The sequence below is a fragment of the Musca vetustissima genome, unplaced genomic scaffold (assembly GCF_032173495.1).
Source record: "Musca vetustissima isolate MV318-11 ecotype Yass unplaced genomic scaffold, APGP_CSIRO_Mvet_v1 utg25722, whole genome shotgun sequence".
Taxonomy (NCBI): Eukaryota; Metazoa; Arthropoda; class Insecta; order Diptera; family Muscidae; genus Musca; species Musca vetustissima.
Genome location: NW_026887153.1, coordinates 37,878 through 57,785, shown reverse-complemented (window position 1 = coordinate 57,785; position 19,908 = coordinate 37,878). Strand labels below are relative to the sequence as shown.

The 19,908-nt window shown below is 36.9% G+C and overlaps 1 protein-coding gene across 1 annotated transcript in view; it reads right to left on the bottom strand.

The window, feature by feature from the left end:
* Positions 1-19,908, bottom strand: part of LOC133334749 (leishmanolysin-like peptidase) — a 60,554-nt gene that overhangs the window by 14,472 nt on the left and 26,174 nt on the right. Inside the window, exon 2 of the mRNA XM_061543077.1 lies at positions 3,688-3,890. Within this exon, the coding sequence (XP_061399061.1) occupies positions 3,688-3,890 (203 nt within the window). The remainder of the gene's footprint in view (positions 1-3,687; positions 3,891-19,908) is intronic.

Below are 19,908 nucleotides of genomic sequence, written 5' to 3'. Positions count from 1 at the left end.
TCACTGCTACAATGTGTTCATTGGTTGTTAAAAAAACGTGGGCTGATTAGTACAATTTGGCTAGATGAATGCATGACAAATAATTGGAAAAAAGAGACAAGACGATATGTGCCAACTACAGAGCAATAAGTGTCTTCCCCATCGCATATAAAGTGATATCCAGCGTACTGTGTGAACCGCAGAAAACAATGGTCAATGACATTATTGGACAATACCAATGCGGCTTCAGACCTGACAAATCCACCATTGACCAGATTTCCACTCGGCGCCAAATCCTAGAAAAGACCCACGAAAAACACATCGACAAATTCCACCTATTCGTCGACTATAAAGCCGCATTCGACAGCCCCATCCGTTCAGAGGTATTTAAAGTCATGCCTGCGTTTGGCAATCCTGCAAAATTAATACGGCTATGCAGGGTAACTTTGAGTGACACAAGGTCAGCAGTTAAAGTCGGAAAAGATCTCTCGGAGCCCTTCAATACCAAACTGCATATGTTACTTGCCTACGCCGACGACATCGACCATAATGGGTCGAAAATTGGTAACAGCCACCTTTGAACGAATTGACTGAGTGGGACTGACAGTAAATGGCGAGAAGATCAAATTGATGGTATCAACGGACAAGACGTCCAGTAGACTCGGACCAACTGTGGAAGTACACCTTCGTGGTAGTGAACGATTATATATACCTCGGTACCGCCATAAACAAAACTAATAACATCAGTTTTGAAATCAGGAGAAGAATAGTGTTGACCAACAGATGATACTGAGTAAGCAAGTCCACCTCTCGTCGGACCAAACTCACACTCTAAAACACGTGCTGTATATGGATCTGAAATATGGGCACTTGCGCAATCAGATGAGGCACCTCTTGGTGTGTTTGAAAGAAAAATTCTCCGGAAGATGTATGGACCGATCTGCATCGACGGTGAATATCGCCGTCGAATGAACCATGAGTAATACCATATATTCTCGGACATCGACATAGTCAGACGGATCATGGTTTCTCAAATGCACTTGGAAATATTTTTTAGCGCGGCCTTTGGAACAACAAGACAGCTAAATTAGCCGGCTCCACATCTCTGATTTTATCTACAGGAAGCTTTTCGTACTAATTTTCTAATCTCTTCTTCTGCTAAAAAGTTAATCTCAATTCGGATATTCGACCAATGATCGGTCACGACAATCGGTACAAATTATAAAAGCGCGATTATAACAGTCAATTGAAAAGTCAATAGCCGAATAGATAGATGAATCATCATAGTGAACTGTTCACGGCGAGCACGTTCTAAAGATTGTACAGATAGATGAATCACTTAAAAGCGTGCAACAAAGCGATCTAGGATTCATTTTTACAACATAGTAAATGTAACGGCCCTCCTCAACAAATCTTGATTTCGTAATTTCTGGAGATTCCATTTAAGAGCCATTCAGGTTATGCTTTGTGAACAATCCATCTCCAGTTCCTACGTCTAATCGGCTTTTGTATGTGTTCTTGATTCATTAGATTTCACAACTCTACTTGGTGGTGTTCAGAATATTTTGGTTCGAGTTGTCGTAAAACCCTACTATTTATAGCCATATTGAGCGAGAAATGTGGCTAAAATCATAAATGTGTCGAAAATGGGACAGGATTATTATACGGGGTGCAAAGATAAAACCTGGATCTATTTATGCTACAAAATGTGCCTCATCGAAATATTGGTTTAAGACCCCATATTTCTATGGAACAAATTCATTTTAGATAATTTGGAGTCGATTTAAAAATTCCGCCAATCTGTCTGACCGGCTGCTGCGCACGAAATCTCTTGAAGGGAGCAACCGATTTCATCTAAACTTTGTACTTTGTAATATTTCTTTTAGACATAAATTAAATTCGATGATGGGAAATGTCGGACCACTCCTTCTGGTACCCTCCCACACAAAATGGTCAAAATTTTGCTGACAATTTATTTTACAATATCTCGTGAACTAAACTTTGGATAACCTAATATTATAACCATGACTTTATAATATTGAGTAATGGGACTAATCGGCCTACTCCTTCTAGAACCTCCCTACAATTGTTGACATTTTGGAAACTTGTACATTTCAAATGAAGCGAACGGAATACCAAATCGAAACTTTGTTCATCGTAATATGTTTACCGTACCTAGATTATGTCTGAAAATGCAACCCGTCGGTCCACTCCTTCTGGTACATAATCCACAAAATGCTCAAGATGTTATAATATCACGTGAACCGACTATCCGATTTTAACTAAAAAAAGATAGAACTAATGGATCCACTCTTTCTAGAATAATAAACATTTTTAAATCTTGATCATGCCATGTAGAGCAAACCGAACATCCATTTCCATCGAAACTTTATACACCGTTCTATTTTTATCGTATCCGAATATGAGGAATAGACCCTTCCTTTTGGCACAATCCAAAGGATGGATCTATTCCTCATGTGCCAACATTTTTAAAATTTATTGATCAATTACAAGCGAATTGAATGTCCGAACAAATTTAACTTTGCAAATTGTAATACTTTTACTAAACCCAGATCGAGGGAACCATCCGTCCACTATATTTGGTATCTTTAAAAAAAGCCGACTGACACATTTTAAGTAGTTTTTTGTTATTTTCTTTTAGAATATAGGTTAGGATTTTTTTCTAAGCCTGTAAGCTAAAGGACAGCCACCTCGTTTGGATATTGTGCCTTTACTTGAAACTATTGTAAGGGATATACCAAACCAATGTTTTTCACGCTCCAAGAACACGGAATGCCAATTTACAGCATATTCCGAACGTGGTCCAAAATATCCAATTTTCAATACTAAAAAAACCTAAGAGTATCAGTAATGTATATGCGAAATTCTAAACCGCTAACTTAAATATTGCGATATTTGTGTTGTTCGGAAAGAATTAGAAGACGCATACATTTTCCTATCTGAGTCATTACTCTTTGCCGCAATTGTTCTGATTGCCCAAAAACCTGAATTCGCGATTTTCGCCACTAAATCCATTGACATGTTGCCAATGCAGGAAACCGTTGCGCATGACGTTCTCTTCAGAATATTGACGGTGATCTATTCAGAATTAGATTATAAATGACCCACCCTCCCTCTCAATTACAAAAGTGGCTTCGTTGTGCTGTGCTGTAATATTTACAATTTATAATCAGATTGCATATTTCGGATTTGCATTGATATTCTATGCAAATATACAGAAACCTGTAACGCGACGATAAGCACTGTTACTTTTTTGCTGCTGCTGTTGTTGCTGGTATTGCTTTACAAATGGATTATTGTGTCACCTGCGTGAACGGGTGTTCTTAATGTGTTGTTCTACAAGTTAAAATATATCTTCGTAGAATTCTCGATGGTGTTGGCTCATTGACTAGCCGGTGGATTACAGCAGAGCAAAAACAAGAACGTAGCGTCGGGTAACGAAGTAACGCAATGTTATACTCTACCAAAAGTCTGACATAAATTCTTTGTCGATGTGAGTGTGTGTGGTGGTGGTGTATTCTCGAAAATACATTTGCAAAATGTCTGAGCTACCTTAGTTGTCTGTCATTAAAAATTATACGTGGAAGTGTTTTTAACCAGCCAGTCTGTCAATATGGTGGTCATACGGTCTGCCGGTCACTTGGTCTGTCGGTCACTCGGTCGATCACTAGTTCTTCAAGTACTTACCCAATAACGGAATTATCATATATAAGTGATATACGTAGTGGGCGCTCTTCAATGCTGCGTTTATGTCTTGTCGAACGATGTGATTGTGTTGTCGTTGTTTTTGTCGCTGTCGTCACCTTGCCAGAAGTAGACTCTTCTTCTTGTAAATTTTGCAATTCATCCACTGGAGTTTCAACAGTTTCGATTTGTACACCATGAACGACCTAGAAAGAAAAATAATAAGAAGGAGAGACAAAATCAATCAATAAATGTTTATTTTTATATTTAGAATAAAAAAATTATAAGGGACTAGTCGATGGGAAGGCACGCACCTGCACGAACTAGTTGATAGCAACAAAAATAGAAATAAAACATGAAACAGTTCATGGAAAGGAAAAAAATATGAATATTTGTTTCAGTATTGAGAAATCATAGGAGGAAAGGATAATATATTTATAGAACCCGTTCCCTACGAGGATCTAACAAATTTTTAATTTTTAAAAGCTGCAAATAGAAACCCTATCCCAATCATTTCATTTTAAGAGACACAAAACCTTAATTTCTACTTTTATGGGAAGAACGGCTCCTGACGAGTCCTTGTGTAGATTTTTCGCCCTCATTTTCTTGAAGCGTAAAATATGCCTTATTTTGCTCATACGATTTAAGATAGGGTCCCTAAAGAAAATAACTAGATATTATTTTTTCATCATCCTTTACCAATTTTTTCAGAAAACTTTGTATCTACGAACATTAACCCCTTGAGCCCCGAATTTTTTTCCGTAATCATAGAACAATTTTCTCTTCACAGATTTAATGCAACTAACCTAGATGGGATATAGACAAAATTTGACATCGCTACATCCTTGCATTCGAGGGATACAGTACGTTCCTTCTGAAAAATAAAAGCCCAATATCAAGTAAACCAAATGCAAAAACGACGAAAGATTCATTTTAAATTATTCTCTATATTCTGTTTTACAAGAATCAAAAATAATTATGTTCGAAAAATTCGTACATTTTGAATACCAAGCGATTTAAATAATTTGGACTGTATACACAAATTAGTACTGTACACATTTCCCCTCATCTGTATATTGAAAAGCTCATAACATTACCAAAAATTTTAATTTTTTAGATTTTTCTTTTAATATGCATCGTCCAAAATCAGGTCTTGACGTATGAAATCCAAAGAATATATATCTACACTCTACATGTTAAATATAAGCTCTAAAACATTTTGTTGCCTGTGGGCAACATTGGGCCACAACGGGTTAATAACTTCGAATAAATTGTACATTGAGGACAGGTATTTTCCTCTGTAATAATTACCATTGTAGAATATTTTGAGGTAAAATAACCTAGTCTTGTTGTATTTACTTAACGGTACAAGCAAATAATGACTCGAGATACAAAAATATTCCTTATCCGATTTGACTCAAGACATGTTATCCCAAAAGTTACCATCAAAAACTTAATCACATCATAACTCAAAATTTAGACCTTTATCGGATTTGTCTTTCTGAGTTCTTACTAAACTCGTCAAAGGCTTTCAAAGAAGTCCAACGTAGGTTTTTTTCTAATAAAATGACTTTTAAGGAGAGATGTATAGCAACAGCACACATAACTGTGGGAATACGACTTCTGTTTACAAGTACAAGGTTCGTAAAGGCAGTTAATGGAGTTATTAAAGAAAAGTAAACAAAGCCAATGTAGTGCCGAACCTTACGACACTACCAATGGCTTTTATTTTTTTGCAGTCGCAATGGCCTATAGAAACTAAAAATATAACAATCAGACTCCATTAAATAATTGTTTATATCGATGACCAGGAAACTAGTCTTCGCGCTAAGTGAACGAATGAAGTCAATGGTCAATGACAGTATTGGACCATACCAATGCGGTTTGAGGCCTTGCATATCTACCATTGACCAGATTTTCACTCTGCGCCAAATACAGGAAAAGACCCACGAAAAACACATCGGCACATTTCACCTATTCGTCTATTATAAAGCCGCATTCGATAGCCCTATCCATTTTAATAGCACAAGATCATCAGTTAAAGTCGAAAAGGACCTCTCAGAGCCCTTCAAAACCGAACGAAGATTTAGACAAGGTGACAGTTTGTCCTGTGATCTTTTTTACAACCTGCTGGAAAAGGTCATATGAGACGCATAGGTGAACAGAAATGGTGCTCTGTACACCAAACAGCATATGTTACTCGCCTATGCCGACGACATCGACAAAATGGGTGGAACATTGCGAGCAGCAACAGCCACCTTTGAACAAATTGAGAAGGAGTCTGCCAAAGTGGCTCTGGCAGTAAATGGCGAGAAGACCAAGCTGATAGTATCAACGCGCAAGACGTCCAGTAGAACCGGACCAACTGTGGAACTTAAAAACTGCAGTTTTGAGGTTCGATATAGCTCGGTACCGCCATAAACAAAGCTAATAACATCAGCTTTGAAATCCGAAAGACAATAGTTTTGGACAACAGATGCTATGGTTTGAGTAAGCATTCTAAGAACAAGACCAACTCTCGCCAGTCCAAAGTCACACTCTACAAGACGCTGATATTAGCTGTGCGGTTGTATGGATCTGAAGCATGAGTACTTGCGCAAGCAGATGCGGCAGCTCTTGGAGTGTTTGAGAGAAAAATGTTCCGAAAGATTTATGGGCCGATCTGCGTCGACGGTGAATATGGCCGTTGAATGAACCATTAGTTGTGCCAGCTATTCTCGGACATTGACATAGTCAGACGTATCAAACTGCAGTGACTACATTGGCTAGACCATCTTGTGAGAATGGATGAGCATGCCCCAGCACAAAAGGAATATAAAAGTGAGTGAACTGATGAGTCACACAGAAGAGGAAGGCCACGCATTTGATGGAAGACAACATTCCGAAACATGGTATATTTTATTGGAAGAGCTGCACACAAAACCGACGCGCTTGGACATATTTTTTAAGTTCGGCTTATAAAACAAATGTTCTGTCTCTAGCCAGCTAAGTAAACAAAACCAAAGTAGTGCCGAACCCTACGGAACTACCAATGGCTTTCATTTTCTGCAGTAATGACCTATTGTAACTAAAAATAAAATATCGGTGACCAATTAATTCAATATCGAAACAATATTTCAAAATATTTCTGTTTCTTCGGCAAAATTTGTACGCTTCAGCAACGTAGGATGGCCAATTCTGGATAGCCCTTAAAAATGTTCTTTAGAAAATCCAAGCCTTGGATAGCCCTTGAAAAATGTTGTTTAGAAAATCCACGCCTTGGATAGCCCTTGAAAAATATTCTTGAGACCCTGAAAAAATATTCTTTGAAAAAACCACTCCTTTGGTTGTGCTTGACAAATATTCTTTAAAAAAAAAAATCCACGCCTTTGGTAACCAGGGCACGGCTTAATTCCTAGAACATAATCTATTCTAATTATGGCTTTAATAAAAATCAAAAATATTCTTAGAAAAATTTCGACATATTTATATTTTTTTGAACAAATATTTGATATAATATACTTATTGTCTTATAATGTGATGATCATTATCAGCTTTCCTACCTGGATAGTTGTAGTATATCTCTACTAGCTATTTAATAAAATATAATCGTAATCAAAATTGTACCACCCATTGACATGGATGACCTGTATATTCCTCAACACCTTTTCATAATCAAAATTTGTAATTACACACACATTTCACCGAAAAACAATTTTCTCAGCAAAATAATAATCAATCCAATACTCATAACAAAAATCAAATTAAAATTTTAGGGTTTGTTAATGAAATGCAACAAGCAATTTTTTTGAATAACATCAATAATAATAATACTACTATTACGTTTTCTGTTTAATTGTTTATATGTAAATTTCATAACTTGGATTTATTGTTTTATCGAAATAAATATCTGTGAGTGTGTGTGTGTGAGTATGTTTACAACGTACCACCACCACCAACACCTATAATTTGGGGCATTGTATTTATTAAACGCGCTTTCAATATTGATTTGCCGATGGTTATTAGGTGTGGTCAAGGTATGATGGATTTTTTGTCGCACGCTCTTGTGAAACACACTGTGCAGTAACACAAAGTTGTTGAATTGTGTTTTTTTCTGGCGAAGAAAATAAGTGCGGGTACTACTACTACTTTCGTCAATTTGCATTTTAATAAGAAAATTTGTTTTTGGGGTTTCGTTTACACCTTAAGCAGTTGGTGATTTAATCCGCAATTCATTCATGCAGTTAACTAACGCGAAATATAAGACCGAAATATTCCCTCCCTCTCCCTAATGAAGGGGACTTTAAATAGGATTTATGAATGATTTTTTAAGGTTTATTAAATTCGTGTATTTTTTTAAAGAATATTTTTGGGAGGTTACCAAAAGGCGTGGACTTTTGAAAGAATATTTTTGAGAGGCTTAACAAAGGCGTGGATTTTTTAAAGAATATTTTTGAGAGGCTTACCAAAGGCGCGGAATTTTTAAAGAATATTTTTGAGAGGCTTACCAAAGGCGTGGATTTTTTAAAGAATATTTTTGGGAGGTTACCCAAAGGCGTGGATTTTTTAAAGAATATTTTTGAGAGGCCTAACAAAGGCGTGGATTTTTTAAAGAATATTTTTGGGAGGTTACCCAAAGGCGTGGATTTTTTAATGAATATTTTTGGGAGGTTACCCAAAGGCGTGGATTTTTTAAAGAATATTTTTTAGAGGGTTACCAAAGGCGTGGATTTTTTAAAGAATATTTTTTAGAGGGTTACCAAAGGCGTGGCTTTTTTAAAGAATATTTTGGGGAGGGTTACCAAAGGCGTGGATTTGTTTAAAGAATATTTTGTAGAGGGTTACCAAAGCCGTGGATTTTTTAAAGAATATTTTGGAGAGGGTTACCAAAGGCGTGGATTTTTTAAAGAATATTTTTGAGAGGCTTAACAAAGGCGTGGATTTTTTAAAGAATATTTTTGAGAGGCTTAACAAAGGCGTGGATTTTTTAAAGAATATTTTTGTGAGGCTTAACAAAGGCATGGATTTCTTAAGGAATATTTTTGAGATGCTTAACAAAGGCATGGATTTTTTAAAGAATATTTTTGAGAGGCTTAACAAATGCGTGGATTTTTTAAAGAATATTTTTGAGAGACTTAACAAAACCGTGGATTTCTTACAGAATATTTTTGAGAGCTTAACAAATGGCGTGGATTTTTTAAAGAATATTTTCAAATTTTTGTCGGTTTTTCTGATCGCTCCAGAGGCCGCAATTATGGCCCAAACATCGCGAATTATTACATGGAGAAGGGGATCGGGCCAAAGAATAAGCATGCCTATTTTCATAAAGAACGGTCAGTATTTAGCGGGTCAAATGGGCCCTGACTTTTGTGTGAAAAATTACAAAATTTGTATTCTATGGCGAATATATTTACCGGTGGCGGACATAGACCCGAGAAGAGTGGTTAGACTTTAAATTGATACCAATTATATTGTCGTATGTACTCGGATGTGGGAGATAGACTAAAATAGTTTCAGGTGCTTACGTATTCAAATATTATTTAGTAACCCATTAACACACTAGAGGGCGGAAATATAGCGCTGATCGCTTTGAAATTTTCTATGAGGATCCGTTTACGGTCAAGGACAACGCCTATAATTTCCGGTGATAATAATATTGGGATGAAGTGGATCGAAAACTTATTATTCATCTTTTTTCGAGTCGATCTATAGGCCACGGTTGAAAGCCGAACATAACAACACAACCCACGGTGAAGAGAATCTGAACAAGTAATTAGAAGGGCTGAACTGAATATTAGGTTGCAAATATCGCGAAATATTGCTCAAGTTCAGAATATATTACCACAGAAAGTTAGATTTTCGTGGAAGTTGTGTAGGGCATCATATGGTCGGCCCGTCCAACTATACTGCTCCGCTCACTGGTTTAAGGAATATTTTTTGGGAGGTTACCAAAAGTGGTCAATTTTTAAGGAATATTTTTGGGAGGTTACAAAAAATCGTGGACTTTTGAAAGGGTTACCAAAGCCAAGCTAATACCCCTCCCTCTAATTGTGGAGAGCATACAAAGAGCCACAGTTATACCATCACGAGTTAAGCGATTACGCAGACTAACAGCGACGAATTCATAACAGTAAACAGTTATGGAATTACACAAAAATATAAAAATAGTTAACGTGCAGTAGGTGGTAAACCCCAAACAATAAAAAATACGGCTTAGATTTGGCCGACATGCCAAATTTCATAACGTAAACAAAAAATATTGAACCGCGGGCTGAGTGGATATTTTGCATTGTCCATCATTGTTCGTTCCCCCACCACCAAAATGGTGCGAAATGCCTGGGGCCAAATAAAATAAAATTTGTTAAGCTAATTGTCTAAACAAACAAATAACGAGCAATACGTATTCATATATTTGTTCGGCGCATGTGCGACAACATTTGTAAATCTTAAATTTCTTTAAAAACACACATAAACAAAATTGAATGACTTGCAATAGGCCATTTTTCAAATTTTCATAATTTTTTTCAACATTCATTTACTCTTCCAATTCACATGTTCACCAAACAGGCCCCCACTACTACCCAATCCATTGACTGTGAATCATTCACACAGAATGAATCAGTTGGTTAATTAAATTTATCGTTGAACTTGAAAATAAAAACACCACGTCCATTCGATTTGACCATAAATATTGGAAGTATGGCGTTTATCGCACCAATAAAAGAAATTAAATTGTAACAGAGAGCTGAAAAAACCTGACTCCACTAAACGCTCCAGTTAGATTTAAAATCGAAGAAATAAAGCCTACCCGCTGTTGCCGCTTCACATGTTCCGTTTTTGTTTCTTTCTGCCAACAATTTATGCTTTCACTTTCGTTTTCATTTGCTGACGACGTTGTTGTTATTGTTGCAAAATCGATCTCCACATTATTGTGAAGCAGCCACAACTCGACACTTGCGCATAGCTGCAGCACCTAACTGTTAACTCCAATTTTTGCGGTATCCACCAAAACAATTTCGTCTTGTTTTGAGTCTTTTTTGTTTTTTAAGAGTTTGGTGTTTTGTTGTTGTAATGTTTTGTTGTTATTGTTGTTTTGTATTCGTGATTAAATTATTAAACGCGAAATATTCAATGAAAATGAAAACTATTTATATGTGAGCTTTGTTTTTTGTGAACAGTGGGTTACAACAAGGCGACTCAAGCCCGGTAAGAGTAACCAACATTTCTGTAATTACCGGTTCCAAATTCTTGGCATTATACAATAATCTCAATAAGCAACCAATCGGAACCAGGCATTGAAAAACCCACTAGGTGTACTTTCAGATAATGCATAATTCATAAAAATGCATCATAGAAATTGTTTTAAATTTTAATTATTTTAAAAATACAAAAAATCAGTATGGAAGAAAATTTAATGACCGACCCATTTTACCGGAAAGGTCATTCCAACAGATATTCAAAACCGCTTTAACTGAAAAAAATTCATAATTTTCTGAAAGTACACCTAGTGGACTTTTCAATCTCTAATTCAGTATTGGTGTGTCAATTTTGGATAGAGTCTCGATTTTACCTTCACGAAGTTCGTGTGTAAAATATATTTTATCAATGATTTTTAAACTTATATGTAGGTAATATCAAAGGCATAAACACGGTTATTTTTATGTATTTTCGGGAGCCACAAAAGTAGACTATCTAACCAGAAACGTGGTTATTTTGGAGGGACTATTATATTAGGCCTTTGAATTTATAAGGTATATTTTTGATGGGATTTCTGACTAGAAGCTTGGATTTTAAAGGATATTTGTCAAGGATTGTTATAACAAAAACTTGTATTCTAAAGAATATTTTTGAGAATAAAACCGATCATAAAATACTGTTTTCTATTCGAAATAAAAATTATAATTTTTCCTTATTATATCATTCTGTGGACCCTTGGCCATACTTAAAAAAATATTTGTAGTTAGTTGTCATCAACGCGGGAGAAAATCATGATACTCATATTGTTCACAATTGTACTGTATAAATGAATGAAGTCTGCTCTCAGAGAAAATATATCATATGAAGTCTCTCACGGCATCTCGGAGATTTACTTTACGCGGTTGTTAATTGCTTTGGGTTTCATGATATTAATATTCTCCTTCTTTTAAATTTGACTGCATGTTGGATATCTTATGAGAAAGAGGAATGATATATGTCCTCTTTCTCATAAGATATCCAACATGCAGTCAAATTTAAAAAAATGAGAATATTAATATCATAAAACCCAAAGCCATTAACAACATCCGGTCTAGACTAGGTCTAGGACTGTAACAAAAAGAGGTGTGTCAGAAACGGACATAGTCAATAGACTAACAAAAGCGAGAGCATCATTCGGACGACAGCTTCGTGTATGGAGCAGCTCCCATATAACCAGGAAAATCAAGTTTAAATTACTCGACTCATCTATAAAATCAAGCTAGCAGAATATAGTGAGCTGCTGTGTAAGGCTGTGGCACTAGGAACCCATGCAAAAGCAGATTAAACGTAGGAAATAGAGATATATTGACCAAATCTTGAGAAAATATATCCATAGTATAAAAATGGTACTCGAATGCAATTCAAAAACAAGGGCAACTAATCAAATAAGATGGGGATGCTTCGTGGAAGACATATGCTCCGAGAGGATAATAGTAAATAAAACTATAGATCAACGGATTCAAAGTCCGATGCATATGGTGGTTTAGCCATGATTACGGTTTTGTTTTTTGCCAAAAATTTACGCACAAGGTAATATTCCTTATTGATCATACAACCTTGTGGCAAGAATTCATGTCGTCATTACAGTCGAAGAAAACCATGAGCAACGCCTTAACATTTGACCGCACTAGGAACAAACTTACACTTTACAAGACGCTGATACTACAGCTTTTGGGGTGCTTGAGAGAAAATTTCTCCGAAAGATCTACGCGCCGATCTGCTTCGGCGGTGAATATCGGCGTCGAATGAACCACGAGCTTTACAATCTATACACGGACATCGACATAGTCTGTGGTATTGAGCTGCAGCGACTACGATGTTGTGCGAATGAATGAGAATGTCCCAGCTCAAAACGCATATAAAAGCGAACATACTGATGGTTCACGCAGAAGGGAAAGGCCACGAATTAGATGGAAAGATCAAGTAGAAAACAACATCTCGGAACATGGTTTTTCGAATTGGAGGAAATGCGCACAAGACCGTTTTTACGTTCGGCTTATGGAACCACCGTTCTGTAACAAGCCGGCTAGATAAGTAAGGACGTTCCATAGGAATGGTTGAGGTTTGATTTCATAGCCAAACAAATTTAGCCGTAATATAAATCGTAGTTGACAATGTTCAATAGCTCCTGAGCGGTATTAGCGGAATAGAGAATTCGATTTTATCCAATTTTTTCACACCTTTTACTGCAAAAAATATGCAAATCATAGTAATATTTCCTCAATATACCCGGCAATCTAGATGCATTCAAAATATGCAAACCCTGTGTAATAGTTATGAAGAGAATATTTTGCGTAGCTAAATCCCGATCCTGGCAGTTGTCCCTTGCTTAAGCCACATTAGGATGTCGAAATAATCGTTGGAAACCCCGTTTTTTTATTATTTTAATTTATAAACAGTTAATCGTTTTAAACATGTCCTCTACACCATCCACCACTCAACAGCTCTTACGTAAGTTTACATAGAACGTTTTTGGTTGATTTTACGTGATCATCACCAATTATTATAGACATCATCCTTGACCATAAACGGACCTCTAGTGTGGTAACCAAATGAAAATACGTAACACCTGTACATATTTAAGTGTAACTCCCACATCCGAGTAGGTTTAAAGGTCAACAACTCCTTTAGGATATACTATAAACATGTCGGGTCTATGTACTTCAGGAGTAAATATGTACGCCATAGAGTGAGAATTTTGCCATTTTTCACACAAAAGTAATACAATAGAACCGGCCCGAACCGCACCTGCGTCCTAAATTCCGTAAAAATTGGGTCTAGAACCAATATAGTGTCGGTACAATCTCTTAGATACTCTCGCAAAATAGTTTGTAGGGTATAAAAATGTACTATGGCGCACATATAAAATTTCCGATAAATTTAGAATGTCCACCTGGCTCTGAAGGGTATTAAAAGTTCGGTCCGACTAAGCTTATAGACGTCTTTATTCATTTATATTACAATATATCTTTAGAAGATTTGGGTTTTTTTTTTGCTTTGGGACTATATGATATTTTTTCATTACATGATGTTGAAATTTTGTATTGAAAATAAAATCGGTTAACCAAAACGAAATCCCAGTTTCGGTTAAAGTAAAAAACCGTTTCTGTTATTGTCATCCTAATACAATCCCTATAAATATGTTAATATATTGCCTATCGCCGACCATGTCGGTCCATTTCTATACTTTGATTGCAAATTCTAATGGACATACCCGTACATGTAGCCAAAAAAATTGCCGATCGGTATATTAATAGACGGGTCTAGAACCAAAATATATTGTTCGAATGAAAACCTAAATATAGCATTATGTATTTCAAAATTTGAACAAAGCTATTGAGGGTTCTGACATGGTATATTTTATTAGTATAGGGCCTTAAGAAATATATGTAGGATTGATAGTAGACTAACTGCAAAATTATGGGCCAAATTAAAATTTATTTTGTTGTATTTTCGAATTGACAGTCGTCTTACACATTGAATTTGAATCTAAGTCTAATCAATAATATAACGGTTTCAAAGCCCTTAAAAAATCAGAAACAACCGTTATATTAGCGAAATTCCATTAATTCTTTTATTTTATAGCTGTATCTGGTTCTATACTATCCACGCTTCATACTAAAACTTTTATTAAAATTTTATTCCAAAATTTATTTGTATAAAAATAATAATTTCCGGTTTAAAAGAAAATTTTAGATTTTGAAGAAAAAATATCTGGCGTTATCTGGGTTAATGCTGATCGATCTGGAAACTTAATTAATATTACTAGTATTTATTAATAGCTAATAAATACTCCTCCTTGTTGCCCGACGAAACTTGATCGATTATTTATATTTTTAGCTAATCCCAAACCACTGTCCACCGACCAAATCTTTACCAGTGTTTACATTTTTAAAGACAAGTTCAACATGCCTGGCGTTTGGTTGGTGGAAGTCACATTTATGTTTTGTTGATATGTTTTTTGTTGTTGTTGATATTCAGCATGTGTTGTTGTGGCCAGCTACTCAACTTTCATTTATGTATGCGCGTCGAAGCGTCTTTTGTCAAATTGTTACCTCATTTTTGTGCGCTGCATAAAATGGTTGAATGTCGGAACAAAAAACACAGCGCGCAAATAACAGCTGCGAATATTACTTCATAAGCCGGGCAGCAGCAGGCAGAGCTTAAAAATATGTCAACTTTTGTGTGTGAGTTGACGTTATGAGCTAAGGTAAACCTGTCAGCCAGCCAACAACACACGAACACCTTTACACACTGTGTGTACGTATTGCTATTATTGTATGTCAGGTTTAAGTTATAGTTTGGTAAGTCATGACCGGTACACCGGACATTGGTTGGCTGGACGGCAGATTTGCTGACTGGCGGGCACATGACTAAATTGTGGATATAATTACTTTCGGCGGCGGAATGTTGTTGAGGAAAAAAATTGCCGGCATTTAAAATAAAACAAAACACATCATAAATGAATGACTTAGTGACACAAAGACACACACATTCATCTCATTAACTCATTGTACCGTTATACGTTGTTACAATTTCGGAGTTTTTTCACAACATTTTTGTTTATATCAGAGATCAGATCTCAGATGCCGGGCAAAGCATCTCATCGTTGTGTTACAATTTTAATGTCGGAGACAAATTGAAATTCATATCATTAACAGGAATCCCCCTCTCCCCCCAATCGACACATTGATGGACATCTGTCAGGCAGATAGTCAGCAAGTCAACCAGTAGGGCAGCCAGCCAATGCGTCCGGCATTACCCAGCTTTATTTTTCTGACATGTTTCAATTACGTCAACACTTTCATTCATTCATTGCCCTGCTGATGATGGTGATGATGCGACATAGATTCCATTCCATCTCTCGGATCATTGCACTGCACATCTCGCGCAACTTGTTAGACGACATTAGTTAAGTCATCAGTGGAAATTTGAGACAACGACGATGAAGATGACGATGATTACAATAAATACACATACTTAAAACGCCTACAACAATCTAAGTATTTAAATCACTGGTACATTCACTTTTTTGTGTTCCCTGTGTGTGAAATGTGTACGAGGGTAACCTCCTAACCGCATGGGAAAATGTTTTCATCCCAAAACCGCAGTTATTGCAAAAAAAAAAAAAAAAAAAACAAGAAAAAATATTGGAAATCGAAAGTTCAAATTTTTTGTCGTGGGAATGTGGTGTCGATGACGTGCATGTTTGGTAGATTGATATTAGAAATTAAAGAGGAGGGTTGTTATTTGTATTTTGGGAGCCATCATCAATTAAAGAGAATATATTCGGGATCAAAACGCGTTTTGTGTTTTGTTTAACCGCTTTTATAGAACAGGAAAATACAGAAGGTTTAGAGGATTTTCCAACAGTATCTGGAGAATTTATGTGAGTGCTTGCCATTTGGCCTTCCTCACAGTGGCTGAGCCAGAGGTCAGGCTGGATCTACAAATCCAGGGACACCTGACATCCTCGGTACAAAAAACTTCCGATCAGGCTCGAGACCGAAGCCTCTCACAGTTTGATACAGGTCCGACCTGGTTCCGAAAACAGAAACAGACGACATAATGATGTAACCACACCGCGTTTCTGCAGAAGCAACACCACTAGTGACAAGCAAAACACTGCCACCGGCAGTAACAACGATGAACAATAATATGGAACACAAACAATTAACATGCTGTCCTCATGGACTGCACCAAGGGCTCAAAGAACCGCGGCAACGGACAACATAACACAAACCCTCGTTTCCACGACAGAGGGGTCTACGATCCGAAACGACCCGAGTGTTACTCGGCCAACGTCTGTCACCTGAGCCCATTGTGCAAAAGCAATAGGGTTGCTACAGCAACAACTCAAACCCTCAACAAAACCGCCCTCACAGACAGCTTTCACGATATCCACATGAGATGTGAACCTCGTGAAAACCAGAAGCACCATGACATGCGCACCACGATGCAACAGCCAACGGCAGTTAGTTCACTGCTCGCCAACACCCGGTGTAACAAGCCAAGCCCTCCTGCAAGGAAGCTACGCACGAAGACCAACTCCACTAAGTACTATCTTTTTTCCTAAACGTTTCTCGAACAATACTACTTACACAACTAAGAGTCCGATCGTCTTCAATAACCCTTCTGAAATCCCACCCCGCCCTTCTATTCGATATACCAATATTTGCTAAATCTCTAATGTCTTAATAGTAACAGCATTCCATCAGTATATGCTTCCAGTCTTCAGTCATCCCGTCTGGGACAGGCCTCTTCTATGGAAAAACGAATTGAGAGAACCATGCTCCGTAAGTAAGAAATCAGTACTTAAGCCGAAGCGAAAGTCTGGACGGTCCACTACGAACGTAGCGTCCTCCAGCAGTATATTGAAAAGTTTTATGTGAGTACCTGCCTATTGGCCTACCTCACAGTGGCTGAGCCACAGGCAGCGCCCACCAGCGCACCAGCTCCGAAGTACTGTACCAATTGGAGAGCATGCAGAAGGCACACTCTCCCTCTTGGTGGGGGGCGAATGCTATTTTTAATTATCCAATATTTCGTTAAATGTCATATTTTAAGTTTTTGCTTCTAAAATTTGAAAGGTAGAATCTACGCCATTAGTAGCCTGTAAAGAAAGGACCATACTTGCACAATTAAGATAACAGCTCAAAATGTTTCATTTGTTCCTCACATTTTTTTAATTTTTTGCAATTAGCTGCACAGAGACATATTCGTTAAAAACTATAGTCCTTCTGTTTCATTATTATATACTTTGCGTTGATCGTTTATTCAGAGAATTTAATATTGTCCCATTTTTATGCAATGATTTCACTTACGTGCATGTTGAGGCAGTTAAGAGATTTAAGATATCTGCACTTTTGAATTACCTGCACCGAAATAATTGCATGTGTTGTTTGTGCAGGTAAGTCAAAAAAAAATGTTGTGCAAGTTTGGATGAAATCGGTTTATCCCTTCGAGAGACAGGCGGGCGGACGAACATTTGTAAATCGACTCCAAAATGTCTGAAACGGATTTGTTACAGAGAAACATAGGGTATATTTCCAATACTTCGATGAGGCACGTTTTTAGCAAAGCCATAATACTGAGGATATCAGCATTAGTTTTTCATGGCGTTATCTGTCATATCTCTTGGAAAGTTCGATATTTTTCGTCATAAACGTAATCAGTACGCGTTTTGTTGGGAATTTCTTCCGCCAGCATTAATTTGATATTCCGTGAACATTTGGGGGAGCAACTGGGAATAATGCTACTGAAACCCATAGTATGTCCAAACATGTCCATTTCGTGTCATTCTTTGGAAATGGGTTTATAGATTTGGGCCTTGGAGAACTTGAAACCCGATCATCAACAACGTCATGACTTTGCTTATTGGGTTCTTGAAATATGCAGAATTCCCTGGAAAAATCATGTTGGCGGAAGAGGACCATTTGCTGCTCGTTAATTACCTCGTCGTTTAAAATCGTCGCATCTGGGGATCCGGGAAACCACAATAGAATTATTTTTAACAAGCCTCACCTCCTGAGCGTGTGACTGTTTTTTTGTGGTACATGGAAAGGCGGAGTCATTGAACCTTACTTTAAAAAAATGAGTTAGTTTCGCATGATTAATAAGTATTTATTGTCGAAATTCGATGATATTGCTCTAGACCATAATATTTACTTTTAAGAAGACACCGGACTACATGCCATGCAGGCAACAAATCCACTGCTCAAAAAGATTATTATATTATTCGTGAGGCTATCGACGACATAGTGCGATTTTGTTATGAACAATTTTAAGGAAAAAATAATCCTGAATATCAGACTTTCTATTAGAAGACCTTCTGATCTTCCATTTGAATATTTTCTGGGGTTCCAGCTGAAGAGCATTTGAACTTATATAAGAAGCCATTTTGGTCTTCTTTAATAAAATGAAATTCTATTAATTGACATTTGGGTATTTTATTATTATACCTTCTGGTCGATCATAAGTATAAAAAGACATTCTGGTCTAATATAAGAAGACATCCTGACACTCTATAAGAAGACCCTTTGGGTTTCTATAATAAGACTTACTATAAGAATACCTTCTAGCTTTCTACTAAAATACCTTTACCAGAAGACCTTCTGGATTTTATAAGATATTCTGCCCTTCTATAAGAAGACCTTCTGGCCATCAATATGAAAATCTTCTGGCCTTCTACAAGGAGCCCTTCTGCCCTTCTATAAAAAGGCCATCCGCTCTTCTATAAGAAGACCTTACGCACATCTATAAGAAAACCTTCTGGCATTTTATCAGATTATCTCTTGGCCTTCCATTAGAAGACATTCTGGACTTCTATAAAAATATCTTCTGGCCGTATATAAGAAGGCTTTCCGGCCTTCTATGAGAAAATCTTCTTGACGTTCTATAAGCAGACATTCTGGCCTCCTATAATATATTCTAGCCTTCTATAAGAAGACCTTTTTCTGGTCTTCTATATGAAAACCTTTTGGACTTCTATAGGAAGACATTCTAGCCCTCCATAAGAAGACCTTCTGGTCATCTATAAGAAAATCTTCTGGCCTTCTGTAAGAAGTCGTCCTGACCTTCTACAAGAATACCTTCTGGGCTTCTATAAGAAGACATTCTGCTCTTCTATAAGAAAACCTTCTGGTTTTTGTAAATCGACTCCAAATATGAAAACATTTTGGCCTTCTATAGGAAGACATTCTAGTCCTCCATAAGAAGACCTTCTGGTCAACTATAAGAAAATCTTCTAGCCTTCTGTAAGAAGTCGTTCTGACTTTCTATAAGAATAGCTCCTAGGCTTCTATAAGAAGCCATTCTGCTCTTTTATAAGAATACCTACTGGATTTCTCTAAGAAGACCTTCTGACCTTCTATAAGAAGACATTCTGGTCTTCTATAAGAAGACATTCTGGCCTCCCATAAGAATAAATTCAGGAGTTCGATTAGAAAATTTTCTCGCCTTCTATGAGAATACCTTTTGGCCATCTACAAGAAGACCTCCGGCCCTTCT